Source organism: Orcinus orca, chromosome 3 (genome assembly GCF_937001465.1).
Source record: "Orcinus orca chromosome 3, mOrcOrc1.1, whole genome shotgun sequence".
Classification (NCBI taxonomy): Eukaryota; Metazoa; Chordata; class Mammalia; order Artiodactyla; family Delphinidae; genus Orcinus; species Orcinus orca.
In genome coordinates this window covers 71,898,854-71,913,148 of record NC_064561.1, presented here as the reverse complement: position 1 = coordinate 71,913,148, position 14,295 = coordinate 71,898,854, and the positions used below count along the sequence as shown (strand labels likewise).

The following is a 14,295-nucleotide window of genomic DNA, read 5'->3' as shown; positions in this document are numbered from 1 at the left end:
AAATGTGGGAAATGGTCAGCTGCATGTTTGGACAAAATGGACTTTAGGTTATGCTAAGTAGAGAGAAGAAATAACCGCAAAGACATGCACCTTAAGCAGTCTGTACCTTGCTGCACGGAGCAATCCAATAGGCTATGGCGAGAAAAGGGAGGCCTAGGGAGACTCCAAAGACAGCCAGGAATTTCACAGCGATAGACTGTTGACGTAAGCCTGAGAGATTTTCATACCACATGGTAAGCAATTGCTGTTGACAGTTAGGATGAGCAACGAACTGTAAAAACAAAACAAAAACAAAAACAAAATGCAAACAGGAAAATGGCATCAGTAGCACTTGAACAGTATATGACCTATGAGTAGCTCAGGGTTGACATGTTCCCCTGGGGAGGGTGGCCTGGGTGTTCGAGCCAGAGCAGCTAGGTCAGGTACCTGCTGGGCCCTTCTGACTTGGGGATGCTGGGAGTCTCTGTGCTATAAGCCCTCATAGGACTGGCCCTCATGGGACTGGCTGCATCAGGGCTTGGTAAGCTGAGGGCCTTGAGAAGTCTCAGGCACAGAAAATGACAGTCAGCTTCTGGGTAGATGCTTGTCTCCAATCCGAGGAGACTTATCTCTGGGCAGAGTTCATCTGGGAGTCAACATATTGGAATGGATGGAGCATGAATGGGATTTTAGAATCGACATGCGTTTGAATTTTGCTCTACCATTTACTAGGCAGGTGGCCTTGGGCCAGCTACTTCACCTCTCTGAGCCTCAGTGTTGTCCTCTGCAAAACAGATCCTGTCACATTGTCTTGTAGAGTTAAATGAGATATTGTAGAAAAGTTCCTCTCTCTTTTCCTCTGTTGTCTAAGAAAAAGTTCTTGCAGTGGAGTTTCCAGAGGACATGTTAAACCTCCTCAGTATTTCCCCACTGGATTTCAGTGGTATTTGGCTTGCATCCCTGTTGCTTATTGTAGCATGCTGGAGCACTGACACATCGTATCCCCATGCAGTAGCTTCTCACTGCCACCTCCCTCTCTTGGATCTGCCTTGCCCTCATGCCAGGTTACAAGGTGGGCCTTTTGTGGACATTTTGTATTGTTGACCTCACCCTTCTTGATATATGTTGGACTAGGGTTGGAACCCAGACTTAAACTGGGTCCAATAGGTTTTCTCAGCTGGCTATTTTTGGTTTTTATTCCTCTTTTTATTTATTTATTTATTTATTTTTATACATCTTTATTGGAGTGTAATTGCTTCACAATGTTGTGTTAGTTTCTGTTGTACAACAGAGTAAATCAGCCATATGCATACATATATCCCCATATTCCCTCCCTCTTGCGCCTCCCTCCCACCCTCCCTTTCGCACCCCTCTAGGTTGTCTCAAAGCACTGAGCTGATCTCCCTGTGCTATGCGGTTGCTTCCCACTAGCTAGCTATTTTACATTTGGTAGTGTATATATGTCAGTGCTACTCTCACTTCGCCCCAGCTTCCCCCTCCCCACCGTGTCCTTAAGGTCATTCTCTATGTCTGTATCTTTATTCCTGCCCTGCCACTAGGTTCATCAGTACCATTTTTTTTTTAAATTCCATATATGTGCATTAGCATATGGTATTTGTTTTTTTCTCTGTCTTACTTCACTCTGTATGACAGACTCTAGGTCCATCCACCTCACTACAAATAACTCAATTTCATTCCTTTTTATGGCTGAGTAATATTCCATTGTATATATGTGCCACATCTTCTTTAGCCATTCATCTGTTGATGGACATTTAGGTTGCTTCCATGTCCTGGCTATTGTAAATAGTGCTGCAATGAACATTGTGGTACATGTCTCCACATAATTTTGAATTATGGTTTCCTCAGGGTATGTGCCCAGGCTACTTGAGACTGTGATCGAGAGAGGCAGTCTTTTAATTTACTGAGGAGTTAACATGTAACCTTCAGGGATCTGGGCAGCTACCTTCCACTGTGTAGACTAAGTAGCAAAACAAGCCAGTTAAAAAGAGAGAAAGAAGGATGAAGTTGTATAGAAAGAGGTTCTGTAGTGTCCTACCCTCTCTGAGGTCCAGCTCCCCTCTGCACACATGGTCCACGAGACACCCCTAGATTCATATACAGCATCTTCCTTTTTCTGATTGATTCAGCAGGTTGACTTGAGTTGCTGTAACCAAATATCCTTTTTCTGCAAATATTTGGTGCTACGTGGCCATTTGTTTTTAGTTGATTCTGAGTCTCGGCCAGTAGAAACTGGTAATAGGCAATATGTAAGTAACATTTATGGGAATAAAGTTTACACTTGAGAAAATTGTGCTCATTAGCTTATTTCCTCCCTGTGACAAAGGGAAGCCATTCTTTGCTTTAGGCAGCCTGCTCTTTGGCCCTGTCAGGATAGCCATATGCCGCATGGACTAGAGCAGATAGACTGGGCATTCTTCAAAGAGACTGCATTTTCAGTAGATTACCCTGGATCATAATGTCCCGATTTTCATCCCATTTGCCTCATTGGGTATTAAGAGGATATATGCAGCAATTTCTGGGAAATGCAAAACATTCCCTTTTCATTATAAGAACAATATAAATAGAGCTATTTAAAAAATTCTCAACGCAGATGGCAACATCTTCTTGTTTCCAGTTTCTGGGAACTCACAGTAGCAACCAAATGATTTGCGAGGATGCTATCAAAGCTTTATTTGGCCCTGCAGCAGCCCCTGGCGATACTGTTACTCAATCATTAGCTGCAAATGAGGCTTTTTTGGGGTAGCATTATTGGATTCATGTCAACCATTGTGGCTTTTCCCTTCAAGAACAAGAGCAACAGATTCTCCTCAACCCAGGTAGGAACCCTCAGGCCATCATATGCTTTCCTGTGCCTTTTCTGGCTCACAACAAAGTGGAGCAAACAACAGAACGTCATGCACATGTTTCAGTAATTCTCAGAGCCTGATCACAGCAAGTCGTCCCGTTGCAGGTCAACTTGCAGGCCTGGAGGGGGCGGCGGTCGGTTCTGTTTTTCAACAGTTAGCCTTCCCTCGGTGCTGAAATGGTCCTGCTCTGGAGAAACACACAGTCTCATGAAGTAGCGGAAGACCACTTGGCTCACCCTGTGGCTCCCTGCACTGTAGCTGCTCTGGAAAGACTCCCGTCCTGACCCCTGCCTTTGGCCTCTTTGTGTTTATCTGGGGAGAAGCCCATCCATGCTTCTTCTGCTGCCTCCTGCAGACAAATCAGCACAACAAATTGGGCAGCAGAGCAGGAGGGGAAGAATTCTGAGAGGGAACACAGTGGGAACAATTCCCACTTGCCCTTACCTGCCTCAGAGGACAGTGGTCCCGACTAAAACAGGGGGGTCTCTCTTGAGACTCTGTCCTCTGATTAGACCTTTGTTAGTTTCCACAGTGGCCTTTCTTCCTCCATAATAAAGCAGCCTAGCTCCAAACATGCTATTTATTTGTAGACAGACTTTATAATACTCCCAGTAAGCTGACGGCAGCTGATAGCTGAAGCCCAGATTGTTATTTATCTTTATGTGGGCACTTTTCTGTATTGGGAGCAGGACTTCGAAGATAACTTCGTGACGCACAGTTCAATGTGTATCAGAGGATTTTTCTCCACTGTGCTTTTGAAGCACAAAGAAACATCATTCCTGACCCAAGGAAGATGAGAGTAACACGAGGCACACCATCAAGACACAAAGAACACCCTAACCAGAAGGGCACTCAGTCAGGGAACAAAGGCAGGAGCAGGGGGAGGGTTTTTAAAAGCAGAGTCAGAGAGGAACAGAGGAAGGAAAGCCCACAGCTAGATAGAACAGAGTGGGAACTCAGAAAATCAGTGTTGTCTTGGGCCAGATTTCTTTGGCATCTGGCTCACAATAGGATGGAATGATCTGGATCCTAACAAGAGGATTGCCCAGGCCATTCCTGCCCCTAAACCATTCTGGACTGAGAGCATGGTACGCATTTATGAAAGTTCTTCAAGGGAAGAACTGGTTTGACCACCTCAGCTTTCCCATCGACCTGATTCACACTCTTCCTAGTAGGGAGTGATGGCCTGGAGCTGAGACTGTTAAGGTAGGCTTACATGGAGCAGAGCAGCCTATCAAGAGAATACACGTCAGACCAGACCCACAGCTGGGGTGGACTGTTCCAGAGGACTGGGTTGGGGCGGGGAGCTAAGAAGTTAAATTGCAAAGAGGGATAGGAGGGAGCTCTGAGACAGAATTCCCTATAATGGAGAAGGAGACTGGAAAATAGGACCTGAGGGTCAGGAGGGCCTAGAATTCATGTGGCTGCCGGTTCGTGAGTCCATCTCAAGCCAGTTATTCTGGTGGCATGTTTGACCAGCCTTCATGTTTAGTATAACAACATTTGTACCCAAAGCTGGTTTTCTGTTAATATCTCACCTAAACTTCCTATTCCTCCCAGACCTTGGTGACACTGAGAATATAATGCTGGCATATGGGAACTTTTGGGCATATTGGCCAAATCTTGGCTCTTTCTTTGCGTTCAGTTGGTCCATGGGCTACTATTTTTCTTCTATAGCCTGAAGGAAAATTATCCCCTTCATTCTTTTCCCTGCTTTGTATTCATTTATAAGGAAATATCTGATATTTTAAGAATAGATAGTTGTTGAAGAGCTATCAACATTCCTTAAGTAACTGTTGAGTATTTTTAGGGCTGTTTCACGGAATATTAACACCCTTGGGCCATACATTCATATTACAACAGGGCTAAGACTTTCCTGATGGGGGATGTTTAAGCGTGTGGACGGGTACATGGCTGCTTGGGTTCAAGTCCGGGCCCTGCCACACCCTGGCCATATGCCCTTCGATCATTGACTCTTTCCATGCTTCACTTCCTTTTTCTGTAAAATGAGGCTAATAATGAAGATTGAGTGAGTAAGGATTTGTAAAGTGCTTAGGACAGTACCTGACAAATAGTAAGTGCTGTATTAGTATTTGATAAATAAAAATAAGCCCGTGACTCTCCTTTCCCTTCCTGTTTTCTCCTTTCCCTCTTCCTCTTATTTCTCTGTCCTCCTCCTCACTCCCTGAGGTTCTACTCCACCCTCCTTATCTTTATTCTGACCTCCACATTGTTTTGGCAGATTTTCTTGAAGTGTTGTTGCCTTTGGAAAGGTTCATGTAGCCTGACAGGCGCGTGAGGCCACTCCCTCTCTATCCAGTACCTCCCTCTGTATCCTCCAATGAAAGCGCTTTATCCAGGCAATTAGGTAAAAATGGGCTGGTCTCTGCTAGGGCAGTCAGGGTCACCCTCCAGTCTACTCAGCTCCATGTTGATGCTCCCCCTCCACTCTGGAGCCCTCCATCAGTGAGGCGCAGTACAGGTTCCTGAACCTGCAGAAGTACTTCTCCTCCGTCCTCGATGCCCCTCCCCTCCTCCACCTTAAAAGCTGTTAAATCCTGCATTTCCCGTTTAGTGGGGAGGGGAAGAGGGCTACATTTGAGCTGAGGCTTTGAGGCTGCATGATTTCCATAATCCTTAAACACAGATTTTTTTCTCTGACACTGGGCCTCATTTACAGAATAATGAGATGTGGCAATGCATGATCTGATAAGCTGAAGAATAAATTAGCTGGAGAAAAATTTATGAAATCCAATGCTTATAGAGAAAATGACTTATTTTATACAGATAAACCATCAAAGGCTGATGTCCAATGTGACTGTGGTCAAGATTTTCCACTTAGCTCATCACTAGCCTTTCCGTCTAGAAATCTTTTTTCCTCCCTCTGGAAACTGTCTACATAGGCAAAAAGAGACAGATACTGTACCAGTTGTCAAGTGGCTGTTCTTAGTGTGGACAGTCAGACTGAATTAGTATAGTTCTGTGGTGCCACTTCCTGTCTGCTGCATCTCATGGGATTTGGTTCAATGGTGCTAATGTTCTTCCCTCCCATTTTGTCTTGGCAAAGCTCTCAAGTCATGGAAGTTGACGAGGGATGAAGAGGAATGGAAATGTCAGTTGTTGACTAGTTTAGTTTGTTGGTTTGTCCATTCATTCATTCAACATATTTTTCCTCACTGCTGCCCCTTACCAGGCACTGTGCTCAGCACTGGAAATACAGAGAAGTTGCAATCCTTGTCGACAGGGAGCTCTCAGCTCTGTGAGTCTGTGCATGGAATACGGCTGAGCAGTAACACCCACCAGTTTACGGAGTAAGCCTTCCATGAATGAATGAACACCAAATGCTCATCCCATCAGTGTGCTTTCTCCTGGGTCCCTCCCTCTTGTGAGACCTGCTATTGAGAGCCCCACATCCTTGGCACAGCTGGTTGCTTTGTCTACACTGATAACTTAACCTTCAGACTCTTCTTCTCTGTGCAGGCAGTTAGCAGAGTGGTTACATGCACAGGCTCTGAGGCTGGACCATCCTGGTTCAAATCCCAGATACGACATTTTCTAGCCGTGTGACCCTGGGCAAGCCACCTCACTTCTCCTAGCTTCGTGATCTACGAGAGAGGAAAACATGTGTTGGATGCTCAGTACGTGGCCTGGTACTCACACTTTAAGGTGGACATTGGTGTTACTGCTGCTGCTGTTCCTACTACCACTTCTGCTCTCCCTCCAGGGCTTAAAATAGTTCTCTTTGCTCTTCCCTTTGCTGAGTTTATCCATCAGCAGAGTGTTGAGTGACCATGTGATTTTAGAGTTAAACATTCCTGAAGAACTTAGTATGCTTAATTACAGTAAAAAAGAAAGCAGAAGTTGCCATTGTTTTATTAAGTTTTCAATCAATAGAGCATTCTAATATAGAACCAACATTGCCACCATGCCTACTGAACCTATTTATTTAGCCATGCAGCTCCTGAGAGGCCACTACAAGAGTATGATCCAGGATAGTTCTGGGTAAATGGTGGTGGAGAATGAGAAGGAAGAGGTGTGGGGCTTGGAGCTTTGCGTGGGTAGCCCCACAATTCATACCTCTTTCAAGTAGCCTCTAAGCATGGGCACTAGACAAAGTAAAATGTTTTAAAATCACAGCTTGAGTGTTTTTTTACTGTTAATAATTTAGGACCTAGTCTATGAAGGAACTTTGGTTATGTTATCTGTAATCTTCACAATAACCCTCCCCCAAAATGGATATAGTATCTACATCCTCATATACAAATGAGGAGGTATTATCGACCCCATCTTGCAGTTGACGAAACTGAGGCTGGGTCAATTTAAGTCCCACAGCTAGAGAATGGTGTAGTCAGGGTTCCAGCTCAGGTCTGTCTGATTCCAAAGCCTGAGGTCTTTTCATGTGTAAGCTCCCTCTGAAATTCTCTTGATTTGGTTGGCTTGGACTCTAGCCCTTCCCGGTCTTAGTTCTTTACCATAAATAAAACAGTAAAAGCAAACACTTATTGAGCACTCATATGGATCAGGCCCTTTGCTTGAGCACATTATGAACATTGTCTCATTTAATCCATTATGCCCATTATAGAGCTGATGGCACTGTGACTGTCAGATCCAAAGTGGACATTTCTTAACCACTTCCTTATACCGCCTCTCTCAACTGACGTTTCCTGCGTCTTTTCTGGGTCAGGTCTCTGGCATATTCTATCTGCCAAGCAGGAGGGCCTCTCTGTGAGCCTACAGATTTCACATGTGCTGCAGAGATGCTCATACCCCCAGCCAGAGTTTTGGGTGTCTCCTTTCACCCTGTGGCAGTGGGCTGTGTCCTCTTGGGGAGGACAGTTGATCTCTGACTTCCTTCTCCAGAGCAGTAGATGTTTTATGATAATCCCACATCCACTCCATTTGCACTGTTTGGGTTGGATGGGAGGATGGAGGGTTAGGGTTAGATGGAGGGGATTTTGGTTGGGGAGAAAGGAAGCAAGTGAAAGGGAGGGAAAGGAAGGAAACAGAAGAACAGAGCAAAGGATGGGAGAGTAAGAGATAGAGTTTAAAACCTGACTTCCAGCTGCTGTTCCAGCTTCTGCTCATTTCCTCCCCATCCCTAGTCTCTGGCCAAACTCCAGCAAAGCTGTTCTCAGAGCCTTCCCAAGCTTGACCATCTCTGAGCCTCTGGTCAAGGTATCGCTGCAACCTGGAGTGCTTTCCTTCTCATCCCCCCATAGCCAAGTTTTTTTTTTTTTTTTTTTTTTTTTTTTTATTTATTTTTTTTGCGGTACGTGGGCCTCTCACTGTTGTGGCCTCTCCCGCTGCGGAGCACAGGCTCCGGACGCGCAGGCCCAGCGGCCATGGCTCACGGGCCCAGCCGCTCCGCGGCATGTGGGATCCTCCCAGACCGGGGCACGAACCCACGTCCCCCGCATCGGCAGGTGGACTCTCAACCACTGCGCCACCAGGGAAGCCCCATAGCCAAGTTTTGTCCAGCTCAATAACTGTCTCTTCCGTGAAAGTTTACCCTGCCCATTCAGGTGAGAAACTTTCTTTCTCTCCTCTCAAGTCATTTGTAGTCTCTCTCATTAATCGTAGTTATAATGCCTGTGTAACCCTCTACTGGAGAGAAAACCCCTCTGGAGGGCTCTTATGGTCCTTAGGGTGGTGCTCAATGCATGGGTACTCAGACAGTGTCATCTGAACGAGTGAATGGTGCAGCAAGAAGTTCTCCGAGTTCAGACTGCAAACCTGGCGCCATCTAGAGGACCAGAGTGGCCTTCCAAACATGGTCCCTGTGGTGTGGCAGAGTCCAGCACTTGCGGCCATGTGACCACATCTGGAAGACACACATGGGTACAAGAGGCTGAAAGTTTGCTTGCTATCCAGGAGACATGATGAGCAGATAGATGACTGAATTCATGTCTCCACTGAAGTTGTTCTCACTGCAGAAGTGCCAGGAGATTGGAAAATGACGACAACAGCAGCAACAACAACTTCTTCATTTCCAGAGGTAACTGAGCTAGGAGTTCAAAGATCTTACCAGGAAAAAATTCATACCATCATCTGCAGGAGGTGCCCAAGAGTGGAGCCAGGGAGGCAGGCGGGGATTGGAGCTCAGCTCCTGGGGAGTTCTGCTGCCGTGTTTCACGTGCCTTGCCTCCACACCTGCCTCCCTCTCCTCACCTGTTCTGCAGCGCTGTCTTCAGAATCCCCCATTTGCTAACTGAGTGCGTTTTAAACACTCCCCTCTTCGCTGGGAGATTCCATTTGGATGCCTGCACAGATGGCTCTCACTCGATTCCAGCTTCCCCTACCTTCTCTTCCACTTGTGCATCTGCTAGCCCAGCCAACCCTGGCGTGTTCTTGGTTATTTACATAGCGGAGGGTCCTGCCAGGTAGCTGCTGATTGAGCCATTCTGGAAGTCTACAGGGCAGCAAGAGGAGATGGGCACTTCTGAAGACTCTTCACGCCCACAGAGACAGAGATTTGATACCGTCTTTTCAGTTGAGTAGTTTGCTTGTTGTTCCCAAAGATAACTCTCTGTTCCTGTTCCCCAGGGTCAGCAGGACGTGGAAAATTCCTCGACCTCAAATTAGTCAAAGCTTGAATTTTCCGGATCAATAGGGATTACTTACACAAATGCCCCAAATTGGTAGGTTCTGAGGACTGTATCTGTGACATGATTTTCTCATGAAGCACCCTGTGCTTCAGTCTTTGGGGTGCAGTGACCCAAACAAATGGTTCTGGGCTTCTCCCAGAGCTCTGAGCGAGCCATTTCCTGAGTGCAGACACAGTGGCAGCGGGCCTTGGCTGGCCCTCCTGGAGGCGAATGCTGACTGTGCGATTTTCTAGTGCTCCTGGGAGTCCTCCCACAGCACTGAGCCCTGAGGGTGCTGATGAAGTGACTTGGTTTCCAGTCTGGCTGTGTTGTCATGGCCAGAGTCACACTGTGTGTGGACGCAGAGTGAGCTTCCAGCTGGCTCCAGATGACTGCCTCTGCTCTTTCACAGTGTCACAAAGAGGCCACTCTCCATTCCTGGGCAGTGACTCTCTCGACCCCACTTAGGGCTGTGCCCTAGCCTGAAACTAAAGGAGAAATGGAAGCAGCTTCTAGCAAACCTTCTTGGATTATCTTTAACTACTCACGTTCCCGATCACTCCCTTCCACCCAAACTGCTCTACATACTGTTCCTAAACATGGCCTGTGTAGTAGCCCTCATGCCTGTTTCAAGGAAGGTCTATCTAGTTTCTCTCTGGTTCAGTTCCTAATCAACCTTCAACATCCAAGTTTCTCTTTGCTTTCAAGTCCTACTAAGTCCTTCAGCCCCCTGAGATACCTTGGACTTTTCTGGGTCTTGTTGTACAGCCAACTCACTTGACAGTCATGGTCATGGGTCAAGCTGTGAATAGCTGTATTATTGTGTTTACATCTGATCTCTTCTGCTGTTTTTAAGCTCTTTGAGGGAACCAACTGTCTTTGTATCCCCAGGAGTGTGCAGCCTTATGTTTTGCACATAGTAGGTACTCAGTAAACATATTTTGAGTGATAAATTGTACTCTTCTGAAGCCTCTAAGATCTGCTCCGTCATTTTCTCTGTGACTCATATTCCCAGAATGATTTCTAAATATAACACATCCTCTCTTACTCTCAGGGTCTGATGAACATTTAACTGTCTTCACGTCTTTAGTAGAGGGCAGACAGGGAGAGATGATGAAAACTAAACCAGGCTCTTGTCTTCTTGTGCAGGAGAAGATTGAAATGGGAGGCTGAAATAGGGTTCGAGGATTCTCTTTTGGATTGAATGAGGGTTGTTTAATTTCTATGTATGGCATTACCAAACTGACATCAATCTGGAAAATATTTATGTAATAAAAATAGTAATAACTATTATCATTATAAAGAGTAGCTAATGTTTATTGATTATCTATTCTGTGTCAGGCTCTTTGCTTAACAATCGCTGTTATTTAACCCTCATATCAATTCCTTGAGATAGATATTGTTATATGCCTATTTTAAATATGGGAGCATGAGACACAGAGAAATTAAGTAACTTGCCTATAAACACGAAGGTGATATAACAGGGTATGGACTTGAAGCCAAAGACAATGTTTTGAACTATTATCCTGTATTTCCACAAGGCAGATTTTAAACACCAAAGCATGAGGAACCACAGTGATTTCTCCAAGCTTACAGAGGCCAGGGGACCTCCTGATTCAAGTTGTTGCTAGACCTCTGATCTCTCTGTGCTTCTGCCTGTGGGCCAGCCAAGGGCCAGTAGAGATAAAAATCAGGAATACGCAAGGGGAACGGCTTGAAGCCAGCTTCCTCGACAACCTCATCTTCCTAAAAGGAGCGAGTCATCATGCTAAAGATGAAATCCTGGGCTTTCTCTCCTGCATACAGACAAGAGTGGCAACAACTGATTCAGCCGTGGCTCAACTGCCTGGTCAGCACTTTGCTAGGAACCAGGTTAATGTGGGCGTCACCTAAGCCCTGATTCACAGCCTTGAAACATACAGACTCCAGCCAAAAACCCGCTTTGCTAAAGGATCTTTTTAGGATCTCCAGCCTCTTGCCATATCCCACCTGATGCTGACATTTTACTAAGAAGAGCTGTAGTTTCAGATAATTCTTTGAGCCTGAGAACTTGATAATATTCCCAAGTTGGATCCGTAACTCTTGTCCCTTAGGTGCAAGGTCGTAGAACATGCACAGGGTCTGGAGTCAGCCCACCTGGCTGCCAGTCTTGGCTTTACCACTGATAAGGGACAGGGTAGCTTAAGTTTTCAGGCCTCAGTTTCTCCATTTATAAAATGACCATAAGCGTGACTAACCCAAAGGAGGTTTCAAGGGTTCAGAAAATGCACTTCCAGCTTTTGGCTTATGGTTCAGTTTTCAAGTGCCACAATACTGTTTTGTTGTTGTTGTCAATACAATATTTTATTTCTGTATTAAAAGTCAGAAATGTAAATCATTTTTATCTTAAGCCCTGTCCAAAGAGTTATGTCATGCATTAAAATTTTTAGTCATTCAAAAGTATGTCACTTACAGAGTATTCATCTATATATTTCTTATGATTCTTAAGTAGAGAAAGAAATTTGATTATCAATAACAGCAAAGTTTTCCTGCAAGAATAATTCTAACTCAAGTTCAAAGACTTCATCAACTAGGAGAACATACATCCAAAGGTATTGATATTGATCCAGGAAATCAACATTTATATACTCAATTAAACAAAAGAAGACAAAGACCAGAAATTCTTTCTTGAACTATAAACACAGCTTCCAGCCAATAAAAAATTGTAGTCCTAGGTTGATGGAGCTAGTGCTAAGTGGTAGGGTGAAGTAGTCATACATTTTTCCAGAAAATTTTCTCCAATTATGGAATGAAATATTAGATCAGTTGCAGATGAAATAATCAGAGGGAACTGTCTTGAGTTTACCTATAACTTTCTATTATGATTCCCAAATTTCCAGGTTTCTCTTGCAGAGTAATGTGCATATAACTCAGCAATGATTTATTTCATACACTTTGCTTTTTAAAATCACACTTTACGTTTTACTCTTATGTAATTATTTAAAAATAACACTTAAAATTAATTTCTCTCCTACAAATATATTGTTGATGTATGTGTAACATGTATTTTGCCCATGTTTTCGTTTAACTTGATGCTTTTATTTCTATATAGTTTTAAATTTGACACATGCTTAGGATTTTTGTGTCACTTTTTTAAATTTATGAATTCTCAACACTTAAAGAATGTTAGTATTACCAGTATTTTGATGATAATGAGAAATGCTGAAATAATGGCATAACCATTGGTTGGAGAATTAGAAGTAGCATGTTTGTGACCCACATGTTCCAGGTATTGGCAGCTGGTGAGCACAAACCTAGCCCCGTCGGTAGGCATGCTTGCATCCATCCACCAGACAGATAGTAAGTGCCAGTTGATACTGTGCACCAAGCATTTTCAGACACAGAGGACACAGCAGTGAACAAGGTGGTCAAGGCCTCTGCCTCTGGGAAGCTTGTTAATTCCCAGATCTTGATGGTTCGTAGCCCTTTCAAGCTAGATGGCAGGGATTTTTTTTATGATTGCCTCTTCCTATATATTTCTGCTTGATTCCAGTATCCTACACAAGTCACTTTATCCGTCACTAAATGTTTTCTGAGCTGTTCCTCGGTGGCTGGTCCAGTGCACAGGCACAGCTGTTCCTGGGCCTCTGCAGCCCTGCTCTGGCTGCCCCACCATCAGCTCTCTGATCTCCTGTTCTGTTTGCATTGAAGCCTCCTGGCTGGTCCATGCCTCTGAAGAGTGTGTCTATCCTTCCGCTCCCTGCTCTCAGGGGCTGACTTTCTCCTGTAGTTCTGCCTCTGGGCTGGTGGGCTCCCACCTGGTGGTGAGCGCTGAATTCCTCAGGACTTTGAATGTCTCCTTGGCAGATGGGACATCTGCTTCCTTGGCAGAGATGACCACTTGCTCTCCATCATGCCTGTCTCCAGATCTCCATCTGTTTACCCTAGAAATGTCTGTCTCCTCTCACGCTCATCTTTTCTAGAGGGCAGCACCCCAACAGAGTCTCTGGAAGTGATGCCTAGGGTGAAGTAATACCTTCCATTGTCCCGCAGTTTCTCCTTCTCAGGGTTCAGGCCTGCCTGATTCTGCTTCTGAGATCCTAAGTGGAGGATCATTGTCATATTTCATTTTACCTCCATTTGGCTATATGAGTTAGCCTCCCGAAAGCTGGATGGAGAGAGGTGTCAATCCTGAGCCAGTACTCTTAGCTCCCTACACACAGCTCATCTTGGCTTGTGGGGAGGCCAGGGATGATCTGAGGACCACCGTCTGCTGAGCCCAGAACCCCTGCTTATCCCTCATACTCAGGTCTTGGCCAGACTTCTCCTCTCTTCTAGGAACTTTTCTCTCAGACCTTCCTTAAAAATTAACCTTATTTCCTGCTCTTCCACCTTCTGGCACCGACCTGACCAACAAAGTTAAGTCCCGTGTAGACAGTGTTCAAGTGCTCTTCCATGTGGCTCTGGGCCCTGTGCAGACAATAGGGTGTGTCTGTTATGAGCACCCCTCCCCAACAACCAACGTAATTGTTCCCATCTAGAGCACACAGAGAACTTTTAAAGGGTGTCTCCTAATCCCATATGTCATACTGCTTCTTTCTGTCCTCTGATACTTTAAAGGACATTGGTACGTAGACAAAAAGCCGGGCACATACCTTAGCTAGATAATTAGTAAATGTTGGGTTCTTTTCTCTTGGTGCCTGCTGTCACACAAGGCTTCCAGCCTGAACATCCTCGGTTGGTCCTTTCCCTTCTCTCGGAAATGTGGAAATCCATCACACCCCAAACACTGGGAAACATGCAGCGTTAATTTCTGGTGAAGGCACATTCTGGTCAGGCAGGTGACTGCTGGCTCTGTGTTCTTAGATGTCAAATGAGGGGTATGA

The 14,295-nt window shown here is 45.1% G+C and overlaps 1 protein-coding gene across 1 annotated transcript in view; it reads right to left on the bottom strand.

The window, feature by feature from the left end:
- The window catches only part of TRPC7 (transient receptor potential cation channel subfamily C member 7), a gene marked incomplete at its 5' end in the record, with an annotated part of 123,545 nt that overhangs the window by 57,699 nt on the left and 51,551 nt on the right, over nt 1-14,295 (bottom strand). The window contains one exon of the mRNA XM_049707869.1: nt 107-271. Within this exon, the coding sequence (XP_049563826.1) occupies nt 107-271 (165 nt within the window). The remainder of the gene's footprint in view (nt 1-106; nt 272-14,295) is intronic.